Source organism: Prionailurus bengalensis, chromosome F2 (assembly GCF_016509475.1).
Source record: "Prionailurus bengalensis isolate Pbe53 chromosome F2, Fcat_Pben_1.1_paternal_pri, whole genome shotgun sequence".
NCBI classification, from domain to species: Eukaryota; Metazoa; Chordata; class Mammalia; order Carnivora; family Felidae; genus Prionailurus; species Prionailurus bengalensis.
In genome coordinates, this window is record NC_057353.1 from 83234030 (window position 1) to 83252493 (window position 18464).

The 18464-nt window shown below is 57.7% G+C and overlaps 2 protein-coding genes across 2 annotated transcripts in view; both read right to left on the reverse strand.

Annotated features, from left to right (window-relative positions):
• Nucleotides 1-9999, reverse strand: part of CPSF1 (cleavage and polyadenylation specific factor 1) — an 18363-nt gene extending 8364 nt beyond the window's left edge. Inside the window, exons 1-2 of the mRNA XM_043602102.1 lie at nucleotides 9897-9999; nucleotides 9644-9802 (exon numbers count right to left, since the gene is read on the reverse strand). Coding sequence (XP_043458037.1) covers nucleotides 9644-9787 — 144 coding nt within the window. The 5' untranslated portion in view covers nucleotides 9788-9802; nucleotides 9897-9999. The remainder of the gene's footprint in view (nucleotides 1-9643; nucleotides 9803-9896) is intronic.
• Nucleotides 10000-13203: 3204 nt separating this feature from the next.
• On the reverse strand, nucleotides 13204-17809 carry SLC39A4 (solute carrier family 39 member 4). The gene is made up of 12 exons (XM_043602107.1): nucleotides 17393-17809; nucleotides 16613-16897; nucleotides 15951-16146; nucleotides 15683-15834; nucleotides 15422-15593; nucleotides 14955-15127; nucleotides 14660-14797; nucleotides 14457-14579; nucleotides 14194-14248; nucleotides 13903-14055; nucleotides 13609-13796; nucleotides 13204-13517 (listed from the first exon to the last, which is right to left on the reverse strand). Exons 1-12 carry the CDS (start codon nucleotides 17588-17590, stop codon nucleotides 13389-13391), a joined length of 1962 nt encoding a protein of 653 aa, XP_043458042.1. The 5' UTR covers nucleotides 17591-17809; the 3' UTR covers nucleotides 13204-13388.
• Between the last annotated feature and the right edge of the window lie 655 nt (nucleotides 17810-18464).

The following is an 18464-nucleotide window of genomic DNA, read 5'->3' on the forward strand; positions in this document are numbered from 1 at the left end:
CCGTGCACACCCCAACCCAATGTGCACAAACTCGTGCTCACAGCCTGAGTCCCCGACTTGGCTTCCCAACAGCCGGCTCACTCCGATGCTAGCAGTGCTCAGGGTCAGAGGCTGGATGGCAGCTCTCTCCGTGCACCCTCAATCCTGCCTGGCCGTGCCCCCCACAAACTCACCCCTGGGCCCAGCCACAGCACGGGCATCACTCTACAAGACAGGCGTCCAGCTTGCCCTGAGAGCTGCCACCAGCTGCCGACCACAAGCGACCGCCCCCGGCTCCCCTGACACGTAGGGTGCCCACTGAGCCTGCGCCGGGCATGTGCCGCAGAGGGCCGTGGCCTCGCCCGATCCCGCAGCCGGCCAGGGCCTCCCCAGGGTGGGAGAGGGCGTCCGGACTGCGCTATCCAGACTGCAGAGCGTCCGTAACCTCGGGTAATGAAACCGCGGCAAGTGCCGCCGTCCTCTGTGCCACACAGAGGGCCTGGCGGTACCGCCACGCAGGGGCACGTTTTTCTTTTACAGAAAAACAAGGGCTCCAAGCTTCGGTACGTTTTCGTGTCCATAAGAGACTGTTCTCTGTCAGTGGTAACAACACACTGACACACACACACTCGTAAATCGTCACTTCAAAGCAAAGTAGAAATTTTAATAACAAGAAACAAGAGCGTTTTTAATGACATACTTGTGCTACTGGGCAACGTCCTGAGAAGAGCTGCTTGAGAAAAGCCAAATAATTAACTCATTTCAAAAAAGGCATTTTAGGGGGTGCCTGGCTGGCTCAGTCAGGAGAGCACGTGACTCTTGATCTCAGGGTCATGAGTTCAAGCCCCACGCTAGGCACGAAGCCTTCTTAAAGAAAAGAGGGGCTCCTGGGTGGCTCAGTCAGTTAAGTGTCTGACTTCGGCTCAGGTCATGATCTCGCAGTCTGTGAGTTCGAGCCCCGTGTCGGGCTCTGTGCTGACAGCTCGGAGCCCGGAGCCTGCTCCGGATTCTGTGTCTCCCTCTCTGTCTCTGCTCCTCCCCCACTCCTTCTCTCCCCCCCCCCCCCTCTGTCTCCCAAAAATAAATAAACATTGGGGTGCCTGAGTGGCTCAGTCAGTTGAGCGTCCGACTTCGGTTCAGGTCATGATCTTGCAGTTCACGAGTTCAAGTCCCGCTTTGGGCTCTGTGCTGACAGCTCAGAGCCTGGAGCCTGCTTCTGATTCTGTGTCTCCCCCTCTCTCTGCCCCTCCCCCACTCACACTCTGCCTCTCTCTCAAACATAAATAAACATCAAAATTAAAGGGGCCCCTGGGTGGCTCAGTCGGTTAAGCGTCCGACTTCGGCTCAGGTCATGATCTCACGGTCCATGAATTCGAGCCCCGCGTCGGGCTCTGTGCTGACCGCTCAGAGCCTGGAGCCTGTTTCAGATTCTGTGCCCTCCTCTCTCTCTGGCCCTCCCCCGTTCATGCTCTGTCTCAAAAATAAATAAACGTTAAAAAAAATTTTTTTTTTAATTCTTAGTAAGCCAAGAATGCAACTTCCTCAACCAAACAAGGGACATCTACAACAACCCTTCAACAAGGTCCCATTGGAGTGAAGTGTCCCAGTCACCTCTGTGACCAGGACCAGCCGGGACACCCACACTCCCCTTGCCGGGGGTGAGGTCAACACATACAGACCAACTGTAGTCCCACCCACAAGCAAAATGCAGAGTGAAAATCTTGAAGAACTTCAAGAGACATATGGACCTAGTCAAATGCTCTAACATACCACTGGCATCGACGGAGGAAGGGGAAGGGCAGAATCAATAAATGAAGATGTTGACCAATCGTTTTCCAAAACTGATGAAAAGCATCAATCTACAGACTCAAGAAGAGCAGCAAACCCCAAAACAAGATAAATATAAAGCAAACCAGGGGTGCCCGGGTGGTTCAGTCGGTTAAGCGTCCAACTCTTGATTTCAGCTCAGGTCATGATCTCTTGATTCCTGAGTTCAAACCCCATGTCGGGCTCTGCACTGACAGTGCGGAGCCTGCTTGGGATTCTCTTTCCCTGTCTCTCTGCCCCTCCCCTGCTCATGCTCTCGCTGTCTCTCAAAATAAATAAATAAGCTTGAGTAAAAAGGTAATAATAACAACGACAACAATAATAATAACGAAGCCACAACCAGGGAGGAAGGACAATGGGTGAGAGGGGATATGCAGGAGGAGAACAGGCAAGTCCAGAAAACAAGCCATTTCTCGTCCTGGCCCCGTCCCTGGACAGAGCCCCCTGACCTAGACTTCAGCCCTATGTTTACAAATGCCCTGCCACAGGAGTAAGCCATTTCCTTCTTGTTGAAAAAAGAGAAAGAAAACAAAACTACAACCAGGTGCATCACAGTAAAAAGACAAAACCAAGGGGGCGCCTGGGTGGCTTGGTCGGTTAAGCGGCCGACTTCGGCTCAGGTCATGATCTCAAGGTCTGTGAGTTCGAGCCCCACGTCGGGCTCTGTGCTGACAGCTCCGAGCCTGGAGCCTGTTCCGGATTCTGGTTCTCCCTCTCTCTCTGCCCCTCCCCTGTTCATGCTCTGTCTCTCTCTGTCTCAAAAATAAATAAACGTTAAAAAAAAAAAAAAAAAAAAAGACAAAACCAAGGACAAAGAAAAAGACATCACCTTCATAAAAGCTGGTTTTCACTTTTTTTTTTTTTTTTTAGGGCGGGAGGGAGAGAGAGAGAGAGAGGGAGAGAGAGAGAAGGAGAGAGGGAGAGAACTCTCAAGCAAGCGGGGGGGGGGGGGGGGGGGGGGGGGGAGGGGGGGAAATCCCAAGCAGGCTCCACACTCAGCACAGAGCCCAACCAGGGACTCAATCCCTGGGATCATGGGATCATGACCTGAGCGGAAATCAAGGGTCAGACGCTTAACTAAGCCACCCAGGTGCCCCCATAAAAGTTGATTTTCACCAGAAACCATACAAGCCACAGACAGTGGAATAACATCTTGAAAGCGCTGAAAGGAAACAATTAACCTAGAATTCTAAACCCAGTGAAAATGCCCCTCGAAAAGGAAGCTGAGATAAAGGCATTTCCAATACAAAAGTGGAGCAAACTCACGGCCAGTAGAAAACCTGCAGGATTATTAAAGGAAGTTCTTCAGGTTGAAAAGCCCGGCATAAAAAAGGATTATAAGCTGCTAAGAGCTCATAAGGCTGGGAGGATATAAGGGGATGAAGGACGCGTGGGAGAAAGGAGCACTCTTGGCGGCAGGAAGCCCACACAATTAGAAGAGGGAAGAGGCAGGAAAAGCAGCCGAAACAGAAACCATCGGTGGAACCAACAGGAGTAAATTAAAGTTTGAGGAGTAAGACAACGTTTACACAACCTCAAAATAGGTCCCACAAGGTACTTAGTAGCTACCATGGGAAACGCAGTGATGTTCCGGGGGGAACCCCGCCATCCAAGCCAGCAGCCCAGGGACTATACAAAGAGACATCTTCTGTTACAAAAGACGTCATATCGGGGTAAATTGGCAGGATCTGACCAGGCCTGGCCTTCTCCCAGTGTCACTGTCGTCATCAGACCACTGTTCTGTGGCTCTGCAAGAGACAGACCTCCATGCTGTCAGGGTGCACAGGACGCGCTGACCTCCAGGAGCTGAGAGGCCTCCTGTCTACGACTTACTCTCCAGGCTTAGGGAAAAAAAGAGAAGAAAGCAAGCAGATATGGCACAACGTTCCATCTGGGACTGTGGGTAAAGGTACATTGGAAATTTCTGCTCTTGAAACTTCTCTCGAGTCTGAAATGATGTAAAATTGAGAGCCTAAAAACAGTAATAACGTACTGCAGGGCTGATAACGTAGGTCAAACCAGGGGCCCAGGGAGATAAACAGGGCTAAAGTATAAAGGATTTTATACTGTTCCGGGAGCAGCAAAAATGCTCATCTAAGCCAAACTGTAATAAATCCAGGAGGCCTAACGTAACCGTTAACATCACTAGAAAATAATACGAAACACGTAACTAAAAGCCAACAGGAAGACAAAATGACTTAAAAAGTCCTCACTAACCCAAAACAAAGCACAGAAAAGGAAAAAGAATGAGGGTGTGGTTAGAAAGACAGTGAGACAGACAGTGATTCAAGCTCAAGTGCACACAAAATTACATTAAGTGTACATCTGCCAAACACCCAATTAGGGGACAGAAACTGCCAAATGATAACACCCACTATCTGCTGTGGAGTCACTTTCAATGTAGGGACACAGATTTAAAAAAAAGAAAAAGAGGGGCCCCTGGCTGGCTCAGTCACTGGAGCATGCGGACTTCGATCTTGAACTCCGGGTGGCGAGTTCAAGTCGCACATTGGGTGTAGAGATTCACGTCAAAAGAAACCCCAAAAAACAAAAAAACAAAAAAACGGGAACAAAGTTGAGATAGCTACACTGCTATTGGACAAACCAGATTTTAAGGCAAAAAATATTAGAAACAAAAAGGCAAAAAGGGATATTTCATCACAAAAAGTTCAGTTCAAAATTAAAACATTATTCTTTTTTTTACTTCAGAGAGAGAAAAAAATGCAATGGGGAGGGGGCAGAGGGAGAGAATCTTAAGCAGGCTCCATGATCAGCACAGAGTCCGACACTGGTCTTGATCCCACAACCCTGGCACCATGACCTGAGCTGAAATTAAGAGCTGGACACTCAACCCACTGAGCCACCCAGGCAACCCCAAAAATTACTCTAAATTTGTCTTGTATGTACCTAATAACACATGTACAACACACAAATTCTCGACAGTCCTATGGGGCAAGTGCCCGTTGGTCATTTTAAAATCATCTTAGGGGCACCTGGGTGGCTCAGTCAGTTAAGCCTCCGACTCCTGGTTTCAGCTCAGGTCATGATCTCACAGTTCGTGGGTTGGAGTCCCACATGGGGGTCTGCACTGACAGTGCAGAGCCTGCTTGGGATTCTCACTCTCTTTCCCTCTCCCCCTCTCCACACCCCCCCCCCCAATAAATAAATAAACTTCAAAAATTTTTTAAAAACTATCCTAGATATTCTTCATTTTTGGCTCTTCCATGTAAATTTGAGAATCAGATTACTAAATCTAATGAGAAACCTACTGCCACTTTGAAGACACTGAATTTATGGGTTAACCTGAGGAAAGTTGGCATCTATACGACGTGGAGACTTTCCATCCATAACCGTGATCTATTTTCTATTTAGCTGGGGCTTCTGTTAATTTCAATCAACCACAATGTATTTTCCCTCCCAAAGGTCACAGGGGCCTCTCCTGCTGCCCAGCTGCACCCCTTAGGCGGCCCCAGGCCACGCACTCACCCCCCTCCCACACACAGCTTCTCTGCTCTGCACCCCCTGCCTCTTGACAGAACGGCCCTTGCTTCCCAGCTCACCCACAGGACGGAGGCCCCAGCCACACTGCCCACCCCACACACATCCCCACCTGCTTTGTGCTCCAGGACTTCCCCACTCCTGTCACCCCACTGCAGCCACCTGCACTGGATTCCACGGGGGCAGACTGAAGACAGCCTCAACGGGGCCCATCGCCCCCCTCCTGAGTCTGGACTAGAGGCAGCTCTGAACAACAATAGGCCGTGGGGAAGGGGGACCAGGTTCCCCAGGGCCCAGCCCTTGGGATCACTGGCAGCTTCCTCCTCCGAGTAAGCGAGCGCTCCAAGTAAGAGGCCCCACCACCTGGAGGCCACCATGCCAGCAAAACCAAGCCAGCTGCGTGGGGAGAGAGGAGCAGAGAGACAGAGACAGACACACCCGGCTTGCCCCCAACCCTTCAAGTCACCCAGCGGAAGCCCAGACCTCACAGAGCATAGGCCAGGTGCCTCCACGGTCCACACTGTGCGCTGTCCAAACCCCCAAGGGACTCACAGACGTATGCGTCCGTGGTCCCAGACTGCTGTTGGAAGCTCCAGGGCAGCCTGCTCCACAGCAATGACCAGACTGATCCCGAGCGCTCTCACCCACCTGAGGAGCCCTCTCCAGCTTCCCCCCATCCGCTCCACCTCCCGCCCCACACGCTTCTCTGACCCGAGAGTTGCAAACGTTCCTACGATGGGCCAAACAGCAACTACCTGCCTTGGCCTTCGCAGCCACACGCAGTCTGGAATTCTTGAATTCTCGCAACCCTGAGGGTGTACAAAGCTCCTGTGGATCTCAGTGGGCTGCGAGTGGGGGCGGCTGGCGAGCCTGCTGCACTGGCTGATTCCGCCCCGGCGGGCAACGCCCTGCTCTCCCACTCGTCTTTCGAAAACCCTCTTTTCCCGCCAGTCACCACTCCATCTCTTTGATTCCCTCTTTGCACAAATCTCCAGAAAGCCGTCTATGTTCACCGGTACTAATTCTCTTTCTCTGCTCGGCTCTGAACCCTGCAGGCCCACATCCCCGACGCCCCTGTCAAGAGTCACCAGGGCCTCCAGGGGCGCCTGGGTGGCGCAGTCGGTTAAGCGTCCGACTTCAGCCAGGTCACGATCTCGCGGTCCGGGAGTTCGAGCCCCGCGTCAGGCTCTGGGCTGATGGCTCAGAGCCTGGAGCCTGTTTCAGATTCTGTGTCTCCCTCTCTCTCTGCCCCTCCCCCGTTCATGCTCTGTCTCTCTCTGTCCCAAAAATAAATAAACGTTGAAAAAAAAAATTTTTTTAAATAAATAAAAGAGTCACCAGGGCCTCCAGATCATGGGCCTCACCTGAGGCCCAGCGGTAGGAGACCCAGGGTCCCAATCGGCCACCTCCTCTGGGCTCGGGCTTTCCTCCCTCCTCCCTGGCCACACCTCCTCCAAGTCTTCCTCGGCCTCCTCTCTTCTTCCCAACCGCTCAACGCTGGGGCACCCCAGGGCCCAGATGGCCACCTTCTGGGTGACCCCGACCAGCTTGAGGGTCTGACGGGCCCAACTTCAGCTCCAGACCACACCCTGCTCCTCAGCACGACTGCCGCTCTAACTCTCCCGCAACCTCGCAGTGCGCTGTTCCGTCGGCACCGCGGTACACCTGTCAGGGTCTGGAGTCCAAGAAAGTCCCAACGGCTCCAGCCTCTCAGAGTCCATTACCTGTGAGCCCTTCCCACTGTGACAGAAGGGACGGCGTATCATGTACAGATCAGGTTACGAAGACACTGTGCTTTCACCTGGGTGAGCTGTTCTCTCTCTCAGCCTTCATTCTGGGGGAGGCCGCCCTGTGGTGAGGCTCACGTGATGGACCGAGGTGACCTGAGCTGAAGTCAGACACTTAACTGACACCACCCAGGCGCCCCTCTTTTTTTTTTTTTAAGTAATCTCTACAGCCACTGTGGGGCTTGAACCCATGACCCTGAGATCAAGAGTCAGTCACCTGCTCCACCATCTGAGTCAGCCAGGCGCCCCTCTGCACTCACTCCTCTTTTCCTCGGGGCCTTTTGGCTGGTTCTGTTCTTTTTTTTTTTTTTTAGTTTATTTATTTACTTTTAGAGAGAGAGCTGGGGAGGGGCAGAGTGAAAGAGAGAGAGAGAGAGAAAATCCGAAGCAGACTCCACACTGCCAGTGCAAAGCCCGATGTGGGGCTTGAACTCACAAACTGGGGGATCATGATCTGAGCTGAAATCCAGAGTCAGACGCTTAAACAACGGAGCTACCCAGGTGCCCCATCTCTTGGCTGGTTCTTGAACACCAGTCCCTACTGGCCTAAGGCCTTCGCCTGCCTGGAACCTTCACCTGACACCCACAAAGCTCTCTCCAGCCCCTCCTCCTTGCCTACTCAAATCTCAACTCTGCAAGGAGGCAAAATTTAACACCACACCTGGCTCCCTACTCCCCGACCCTGCTCTGATGCTTTCCACAGCACTTTAAACTATAGCCCAAGGCGGGGCGCCTGGGTGGCTCAGTCAGTTAAACATCTGACTTCGACTCTGGTCATGATCTCGCAGTTCATGGATGGGTTCCAGCCCAGCGTCAGCCTCTGTGCTGACAGCTCAGAGCCTGGAGCCTGATTCAGATTCTGTGTCTCCCTGTCTCTGCCCCACCACCACTCATGCACGCACGCACTCTCGCTCTCTCTCTCTCTCTCTCAAAAATAAACAAAAAAAACAAAACAAATAAGCGAACTCTAGCCCACGGTATTACTGGCTGTGTGTGGTCTGTCACCCACTGGAACAGCAGCACCACAAGGGCAAGCCTCTCTACCTGTAGTGCTCACCAACATCTCCCAAAACAAGCTTAACAAACATCTGCTGAAAAGACTCGAGTGAATTCCAGTGGGCTGTGAAACCTTATGTAAAAAATATAATGATGTAGGGGTGACTGGGTGGCTCGGTTAAGCTTCTGACTTCGGCTCAGGTCATGATCTCGCGGTTTGTGAGTTCGAGCCCCACGTCAGGCTGTGCTGACAACTCAGAACCTGGAGCCTGCTTCATATTCTCTGTCTTCCTCTCTCTCTCTCTCGCTCTCGCTCTCTCTGCCCCGCCCCCACTTGTGCTCTGTCTCTATCAAAAATAAATGTAAAAAAATTTTTAAAAATATATAATGATGTAAATGCTTCCCATCTGTCTCTAAAGGATGACAGGCATCAGAGAAGGGGGAACTTTATTGGAACACAGGAGTGAAAAAACTCTAGTGATGACAGCAAAGACGCTCTCCTACAATATGGGGACTGACGGATCCATTCAATCACTTTTAGTAACCTCTACGCCAAACACGGGGCTCAAACTCATGACCCCAAGATCAAGAGTCCTATGCTCTTCCGACTGAGCCACCCAGGCGCCCCTAGTACTCTACATATTTAATGCAAAAAACAAACACACGTGTCCTGAAGTAGGCGCCCAGGAAGGTCAGCCTCCTTCCGTCCGCCCCTCTGACCCCACGTGCATGCTGCGTCAGCCCCTACTCAGAGCCTTCGGTGATTCCTCCCTGCTCTGGGGTCAACCATCCTGACCACGATGTGCCTTCTTCCCCCCACCCCACTTCCGCTCTACACCCCAGTCCAACCGTGCCTGCCCCCGCCACCCTCAGCTGCTCTGGCCTGTGTGCCGGCTATTCCTTCGGCCCGGAACACCCTCCGTTCCCCATCCTTGTGCCTGGAGAAGTCTTACTGCCCCCTTGAGAACAGGTAAGAAACCAGCTCTGGCAAGAAACTTTCGTGGACCAACTCTCACCGCTTGGGCAACCAGAGCACTTGTTTCCTCTACGGATGGGTCCATCACACTCTAGAAAAACTCCTGTGGGCTCTCTGGCCCCACACGAGACCCAGCCTCGTTCCTTTGGCCAGGAACTTTGTCCCGTCTTTGTCAGTCTTCCTGTCGGACTGACACTCTGGTCTCCCTCGTTCCCCCCTCTACCTCAGCTGCACTCGCTCCAACCTCCAAGCCTGTTTACAGGTGTGTTTCTACTTCGCGCGCGGTCTCCGCCGCCGAGTTTTGGTAGCTTTTGTTCACCGCTGTACCTCCACTGCCCAGCACACAGTAGGCGCTCGCGTGATTTGCTGCAAAGACCGAAGGGCACAGAAGACGCACGGGCGCGGGGAGCGGAAGGCAGGCGGAGCGCTGCGGCGCGGAGAGAGCCGGCGCGGAGAGAGCCGCCCCGGAGGCCGCCGCGCTCGGCGGGGCTCGCTTCTCCGTCCGCCGCCGCGCGCCGCCCTCGGCGAGTACTCGGGAGGCTGCAGGGAGCTGCGAGGGGCCGGCGCGGCCCGCACCTACCTCGGCGTCGCGGTTGAGGCGGTACACGTAGAGCTGCGAGGTGCCGGCCACCACGAGGTTGCGCTCGCTGTTGTTGAAGAAGTTGCAGTACATGGAGAACTCCAGGCCGGTGGGCGGGTGCGCCTGCTTGTACACGGCGTACATGGCGCCGAGCCCGAGCTGCGCGGGGAGGCGACGGGATGAGCAGGGCCGCCGCGCACGGTCCCGGCCCGGCGCCCCCTCCCCGGCCGCGCGCGCGCGCGCGCCCGCCCACCTGGCAGTTGGAGCCGGCTCGTGGGGGAACCGCACCGCGGCGGACGCGGCCCGGCCGGACCGGAAGCTGAGCGCCCGGGTTCCGGGCTCCCGCGCCTGCGCGGCGCCGCGGCGGCAGAGTGGCTGCGCGCGCGACAGCGACCCCCGGTGGCTAGGGGGTGGCAGGGCAGCCTCGCGGCTCTGCTCCGAGGCTCTGCGTCCGGAGCCCCGAAACCCCGAGCTCGCTCTGCGCTCGGCTCCCTGGAGAAGCCGGCGGCGGGGTTGGAAACGGGGCTGCGGGTGCGGCGGCTCAGAGCCCGCTGGGCCGGGGGCCGCTCTCCCCGACGCAGGGTGGGGTCACCGAGGAGGGTCTAGGCCGCAGGAAGAGGCGACTTGCCCCCACCAAGCCCGCGTGGGCGAGACGCGGTGCCCGGGTGGGCCAGGAGAGCCTCGCGGTGTGGAGGCCGTGAGGGAAGACATGCGCCCAGTGAGGCTCTCGGCAAGGGCCGCGGCGGCCCGAGCAGTCCGGGGATCGGGAAAGCTTCCGGGAGAGATGACTGGCCGCGTCCCTGCCGCCTCCCGAGGAGGTCTGGCCCTGCCAGTATGCCGGTCCGCCCTCTACAACGTGAGCGCTCGCCCCAGGGCAGCGATTTTCGCCCTTCCCGTCCTCTGCTCCCTCCCCAGGCCCAGCACAGTTGCCCACGTGGAAGACTCTGGAGCCACGACCAAGCACAGCTAACGGAGATGTCTCCTCGCTTGGCAGGGACTCGCCCTGGGTACCGTTGTACAGACCTGGGACTTAGGAATGGAATAATAAGAAATAAAACAAGTAAGGGGCGTCTGGGTGGCTCAGTCTGTTGACTCTTGATTTCGGCTCAGGGCATGATCAGAGTCATGGGATCCAGCCCCACGTCCGGCTACGCGCTGAGCCTGGAGCCTGCTTGGGATTCTCCCCCGCCCCTCTCCCGTGCTCCTGTGTGTGCTCGCTCTCTCTCTCTCTCTCTCTCTCTCTCTCGAATAAAAATTATAATGAGTAAAAAAAAAAAAAAAGGAAGTATAGTTACACCCAAGAAAATGACATAGAAACATGGGTTTATGTTGCACTCATATCTGCCCACTTGCTCGTGTCAGCAACAAGGCTGACCCTTTTGTAGTGAACAAAGGGGTCACTCGAATGCCCAGGCAGGCGTGTGACCCCTGAGCCACACCAAACCCCTTTAAAGGTCATAAGAAAAACTGTAGCCGGGACACTAAGTTTTGGCATCTCTGTCGGATGGGCACAGTCATGGTGCCCACATCATAGGACGTCTGTGATGATTGAAAAAATCAGGGCCCACAGAACCCTTGGACTGGAGCTTGGCACATTGGAAAATGCCCTAACAAATGAACAAGAACTCATCTGTGAGAGAGGTGGTCAGTGCAGAGAGGGCGGGAGATCCTGAAGGAGCACAGTCCCGGGGAGGGCAGCGGTGGATAGGATGAGGCTCCATCCCAGTCAGAGGAGAGGAGAAGGTGGGCAGCGGAACCAGGAGGTTGCAAGGTTGGCAGTGGGAAGACACAGGTGAGCCTGCCGGGTGGATGTACTTTCTCAACGAGAGATGAAGGTAGGGGCCTATCAGCAGATCTGGGGCTTGAAGGTGCTGGGGAGGGACCATGATGGGCTGAAGAATCGTCCAAGGCTGGCGGTGGGGGGGGAGGGGGGCGGGGGGGAATGCCAGTACAAGCCCTGGCCTTGCCCTCTGACCCTGAGCTTGGGCCCTGGGGCTAGTGGACACTACAGGCCATGCTCTTGCTCCTCTGAGGCAGCGCTGTGCTGGGAGTCAGCGGTTTTTCTGCACCTTCCTTCCGTGCCAAGAGGCCATCTCCGTGTTGTAGACCAGGTTGAGGAGGAAGGTGGTAGTTCCCACATTTCTCTTTTGTGCTGTTGGTGAAGATTCTTAGAGAATCAATACCTCTTGGAGAGGCCGGAGCGTCTGTCTACCGGGGTCAGGCCCGGGAGTTCTCAGATACGGCCTTTTCTGCGTGCTTTGCCACAGATTACTGGCATGCAGCCTCCACCTCCCTCCAGCACAGGTGGACCCACGGAGCGTAACATAAGACTGACTTCCACTCTCGCGCTTTTGTGTCTGTGTGTGTGAACAACAGGCCGAATCTGATGTCCCCTGGACCCCTTCCTCTTTTTGGTCTTTCCTCCCACCTCCTTTCTGCTACCTGGAAAGTGCATTTAAGGGCTAGAGCTCTGGCAGCCATTTTGGACTGTGAGGGGTGTTGTGGATTGAATTGTGAGCCCAAAAAAAGATATGTTGGAAACCTAACCCTCGGTACTTCAAAATGTGACTTTTATTTGGAAATAGAATCATCGACAGATGGAATTAGTTCAGATGAGCTCATACTGGAGTAGCCACGCTGGTAATCGGTAGGACTGGTGTCATCAGAAGAGAAGAGATACAACAGAGAAGGTCACAAGATGGAGGAAGACTGGAGCTATGCCTGCTACAAGACCCAAACCACACGTGGCCGCCAGAAGCCAGGGCAGCCTCATGTGATAGATTGTCTCTAGAGAGTTGAGCAGCAGGGGCACCTGGGAGGCTCAGCTGGTTGAACATCCGACTCTTTATTTCACCTGAGGTCATGAGTTCAAGCCCCGCGTCGGGCTCTGTGCTGATAGTACAGAGCCTGCTTGGGATTCTCTCTCTTTCTCTGCCCCACCCCCACTTGTTCACTCATGCTCTCTCAAAACAAATAAACATCAAAAAAATAGACAGTTGAGAAGGAGCACGGCTTATGGACACCTTGAATTTAGACTTCTGCCTCCAGAACTGTGAGAAAATAAATTTCTGTTGTTTTAAGGCACCTAATTTGTGATAGGCTGAGCTACAACCTTAGGGGACTACAAGGGTCTGTGAGGATGGACACTTGTGCCGAGGACAGTGCAGCAGAGTCAGAAGGGGCTGGGGCCCCACTGACCACGGGCTGTCACATACTCGGGTCCGACTACCTCCAAGTAGTGATAAACCCTCGTCTCTGTGAGCGCGGTGCTTGTTTCGGCCCTTCTGTGAGAAGTAAACAAGTCTGATTCCTGATTGGAGACCGGGTCCCCCTGCTACCTGCAGACTCTGGCCAATTTTTCTGAGTCCACTCCCCACACAGGGCTCCCACATTTCCCCACGCAGGACTGGGGCTGGCTGCCTGGAGATCCCTTAGCACAGGCTCCTGGTGCCTCATCGGAGCCCCAGGGGGAAAGAGAGGTACTGCCCCCCCCCCCCCCCCCGCCCCGCTGCCTTTCTTGGTGGGAGAAACTTCCCTAACAGCAAGGAAAGCAGCTGGGCTCCAAGGGCAAGAATATTTTTATTGAATAGGGATGCTGGGGCATGTGAGAGGGAGACTCTCAAAGGCCTGGGGCTCTCTGGGTACCCAGCTACAGGTTCCACACTGGCTAGCAGACCCAAGGAGCTGAGATACCCCAGGGGGGCAGCAGCCAGCATCAAGGGCCCGAGAGTAGGGGGGGTGGGCATCAGAGGGTGATGTTGTCCTCATACAGCGACAGCAGCAGCAGGACGGTCCAGCCGCCCAGCAGACCCATGTTGTGCAGCAGGAAGAGGAGCCAGGGCCGCTGGTCCCGCACATGAAGCATGGCTGGAAGCTGAGGAGGAGGTAGGCACAGGTGAGCGACCAGCTCTGAGCCCCTGCTCGGCTCACCCCCAGGGCAGCCGACTCCCGCCCTCGGTCCTGACCATGTCGCAGAGCGCCACGTAGAGGAAGAGGCCAGTGGCCACCGCCAGGATCCAGGCCTCACTGTCCTCTCCAACGTCGACAGCGAGCGCCACGTAGAGGCCGACGAAGGCAGTCAGCGCTGAGGCCAAGTTCAGCAGCAAAGCCCGGCGCACCGACAGCCCCGCGTGCAGCAGGGCAGCGAAGTCCCCTGGGGTGGGCGGATCGGGGGTCAGGCCGAGAGGCCCGCCCACAGCCGGGCAGGCCCCGCCCCTGGCCGGCGGCCGGGTCCCCAGGCCCTGCCTCGCGCTGCTCACCTAGCTCGTGTGGCACCTCGTGGCAGAACACGGCCAGCGAGGTGGCCAGTCCGGTCTTCCAGGAGGACGCGAAGGCGGCGCCCACGGCGAGCCCATCGGCGAAGTTGTGCAAGGCGTCGCCCAGCGTGATCACGTAGGGCAGCAATCTCAGCTCTGCGGGTGTGGTGGACGTGGGTGGGCGCCGACCTGGTCCCCCACCTCGGCGCCCCCACCTCTGCTCCCCAGGCCCGCGCTGGCGCTCTGCACAAATCCGTAGCCCCTAATCCTTCTGGGGCTTCCCTCGGGGCTCACCTGAGCTCAGTCTCCGGGGCTCCGAGCTCAGCAGCTCCGGGCTCTCCTCTGTCACCTGGAGGGGGTAGGTCCGTGTGGATGAGCCCCTGGGCAGGGAGGTGAGGAGGGGCGTGGCGGGGCTGGGTCTCCTGATCAGCAACAGAGGAGCCCATGGACAGAAGCGCTGGGGTGGAGGCGGGGCGGGGGCGGGGGCGGGGGCAGAAAGGGGTTCTTGCAGGGGAAACTCCATGTGGGATGGAGACACTGGGGAAGGGCCAGCTCACCAGGTCTGCGCGAGAGCCTTCGTGGGGCTGCTTAGGCGGCCGGAGCTCGCTGGGCGCTAGCTGCAGGGACACTCCGTGGCTGTGGCCACCGTGGCTGTGGCTGCAGGGCCCATCCTTTGAGTCCTGTGGGGACAGTGGCTCAGGGCCCAATGGGCCTCCATGACTCCGCCCCATCCACCCACCACCTCCAGCTCCCACCTGACCTCAGGGTCCAGGGGCAGCAAGAGGTTGAAGAGGTTCTCAAACAGGAAGAAGGTGTAGAGGCCACCCAGCATGGCCACAAGGCGCCAGGTGGACTGTGGGCCAAGGCCCTCCCCGCTGTGCGTGTGCAGCCCTAGCACCTGGGGAGGGAAGGGGGCTTTAAGGCCTCCCCCACCCCACCCACCCCTGGGGACAAGGACGGAGAGGCCAGGGAGGCAGGAAGGGCTCCAGGAGGATGGGCCTCGAAGGACTGGGCAGGGAAATTCCCGTCTGGGGAGGGAGGGGCAGCGGGCGGACCTTGGGTGTCAAGTGGAGGACGGCATCCCCAGTGAGTGCACCCACAGCCATGCTCAGGAAGGTCTGGATGATGTAGTGGGAGGCAGCGCTGTAGGTGGCGCAGGTCAGAAGCAGGAGGCCGAAAATGGCACAGAGGCAGATGAGCAGCGTGGCTAGGGAGCCATATAGATATCCTGGAGAGGGAGCGGGGCCACAGGGCTGAGATGAGAGCCTTTCTTGCTTCCCAGGGGAGGGTGTCCAAGCAGGGCCCAGGAGCCGGCTCACCAGGGATGCAGGTGGTCAGGCTCCGGCCATTCCTCTGCTTACGCTAACCCTGGAAGCCCCATCCTCTACCCATCTAGGCCCCCACACTTCCCTGTGACCCCAGCGGCCACTTCCTCCTCCCTGTGAGGCCCCACCTCTGTGGCACCGGCACCCAGCACCGATGGGTACGGCAAGCAGGCACAACTGGGGAGGCAGGCACTCACTTTCCGCCTGACTGAGCTGGTCCTGAGTGGGGGGACTGGACTGGGGGCTGCAGGCCCCACTTAGTTGCTGCTGGAGCAGGGCCGGGCTCAGTTGGGCCCAGAGCTCTGGAGTCACCCCCGCCTGCTCAGACAGCCCGTACACGGCCATCACTTCACTGGCACTCAGGCATACCTGAGGGGTGGCAGGAAAGGGGGTCAGGGACCTGAGCAGACCCATGAGCCCCCACCTCTCCCCAGGACGGTGGTGCATGGGCTGCTCACTGTGTCCCACATGCTGGAGCTGCCGTTAGGGGTGGCAGGGGGCACAGGGCCCTGGTGGTTGGCCCCCTTTCCCAGATGACCATGGTCGCTGTGGTCGCTGGGTGTCTCCGCCACTCTCCCTACCCCCAGGCGCTGCATCAAGGCCTCCAGCTCTGGCAGGGGGGACAGAATCACAAAGTGTGTATGGGCTCCAGGCCTGCCCTCCCCAAGGACATGGAGGTCGGGGACTCAGGGTACTCCCAACTCTCTGGCCCCGCCACAGCCTCACCAGCCAGTGTGATGTTGGGATTCTCGCCACTGTGCTGCCGGAACACAAAGTCTACAAAGTACTGGGGGGTCGGCAGGGCATGGAGACAGGACCCACTGCTGACATGGTCCAACAGGGCGGCCAGGACCAGGCCAGGGTTGCTGGGAGCTCCTGCCCCTGCTGCCTCCTCCAGCAGCTGGGGCAGGTCCACACAGGCCTGGGGGAGGGGTCAGGGCTCAGCCTTGCCTGCAGGGTGGCCTTCCTGGCCTCCAGCTCGACCATCAACCCTAGTGCCCTTGCATGCCACCGACCCCGAGACCCGCCCTAACACGGTGCCAGATCAGGCTTCTCAGAGCACCACCACCTAACCCTGCCAGCCTACGGCCTGTGCTGGGTCTGACCCCTCCCCGAGGGCCCTCCCTATGGGCCCAGGATTCTTCTCAGCCCCTGTCTGATGAGGGCCCCGGGGGCTCCCCAGGTCCCTGTCCTGAGTGGTGCCGGACATCCATCTGTGATCCCTGAACCTCCCAAGTAGGTCCCCAGACTCCCCCAGGTGTCCAGGAAGGCTTGGGATGTTCTGCCCACTGCAGCCAGGCCCAACCCCCTAAGTGGCCTCCTTTCTCCATGGATCCCCTTAGGTCTTCCCCATCTAGTCCCTCTGCCCCACCTACGCAGGCCCTCACCTTCTCTGCAGCAGGCCAGCCAGCAGCCTGGGCCTGAATCCTTTGCAGCAGCCTGCTCAGGCCTGGGGTCAGGGCCTTGGGGCCCTCCAACAGGGCCAAGAGATGGTCAGCACGGGTGGCCCAGCGGCCAGCCTGGACATCTGCACATGTGCCCTTGGGGTCACTGAGGTAGAGGGCAGCGGCGGCACTGAAGCGGGCGATGTGCCTGTGCTCCAGGACTGCCCCCCCGGGGAGCCCTGGCTTCTCAGGCCTGCCCAGGGCCAGGGCATCATCCACAGAGAGGCACTATGGGCAGAGACAGGTGCCTATGGTCAGGAAGCTGCCTGCTTCCCTGTGGGGCCCACACACACTGGTCTCGCCCTCCCCTCTCCCACCCACCCCTCCACCATCACTCTTTCACACACTCCCACCGTCACCACCCTCTCGATTACACACACACACACACACACACACACACACAAGGGCTCGGGGCAGTGGTCCACCCATCCCAGGGTGGCTTCTTCCCGGAACCACTGCCAGTTTGATGGCCTGGGGACTGACGGAGGAGGCGGCCCTGGGATCCTGGAGCTATATGTTTCCGTCACAGCCCCCGATCCTGGGAGCGCAGGCCTGTCTGAACTCAGAGCAGAGGAAGGTGGGCCCTGGCCTGCAGGCAGGGCCTGGGTGCTTGGCCACCCGGCCTCGCCTCGGCCCGCCTCCTGGAGTTTGCCCAGGCCCTTTGCTTCCAGCCCTGGGGCGGAGCGGGCCTGGGCTGGGGGACCCATCGGGTGCGGCAATTACCTTTCCACACGGCCCGTCGGCGCAGTGCACACGGTCCGCCAGTGTATTTAACAGGCTGCCCAGCTCCACACGGTCCAGAACACCCTGGCCCGAGGACAGCAAGGTCAGCAGACGGGTAGGCTGAGCTGCCACCATGGTCACCATCAGCACAGACAGCAGCAGCCCCAGCTGGAGTCGAACCAGGACTGTCATGGTCATGCTGAGGCCCCTGTGCACTCTGTGCTCTGGGGAGGCCGCTGACGCCAGGGCTGGCTGGGGCTCTCGGGTCGCCTAGGGCCGGACTGGGGCTGGGCTCTGACCCGCCCGAACGCGTGAGGACCTCTCCCAGGTATTTTTCCTGCAGGGCTCTGTGATTGGCTGACTGAGGCACCTCAGGTTAACCATTCCAGCCACAGGTCCTCCCCGAGGTTGGAGCCACTGCCCGTGGGGGGCAAGAGCTGGGCCCCTTCCTCTGCAAGGACAGCCTGGGCATCGGCTAGCTTGTCTGTGGCTCTGCAGAACTGTGGGGCAGGGCTGCGTTTTCTATGCCCGAGGGGTAACCCTCTCTCTAAGGTCTGCCGCCAACAAGGGGGGCCTGGGCCAGAGGTCCCCAACATTCCACCTGAGAGGCCTGAACACACCCCTGCCCCACTCCCCTCCCAGCCCTTTCCCTGCTTGGCTTCCTTGGTTCAGGCAGCTTAGACACCCTCACCCCACCCTCAGCCTTAGGTCCCAGTTGGGGGTGGGGAGGTGGGGCCCTCTTCTCCCATGCGCCGGGGAGTCGTCCTCCCCTTCCCAAACTCTGGGGAAAATGCCTGAGGAAATGGCCAAATCCCCACAGGACGCAAGGGGAGCCCACCGGGCCTTCTGCTTGCTGCCTCCTGGCAGAGGTCTCTTGGGCTTTCCTGGCAGGAGGAAGTGGGGCAGGATCCCAAGCTCCAGGCCCAGGGGCTCCAGGGAGGGCTGTGACTGCCAGCTCTGCACCCGCCCCTCCCTGTTGGCTCCGTCTCTGGCCTTTGAACCTCTTGGCTTATCTCTGCCTGGTTGGCAGGGGAGGGGCAGGCCCCAGGGAGCCAGCTCGCACCCCTGGCCA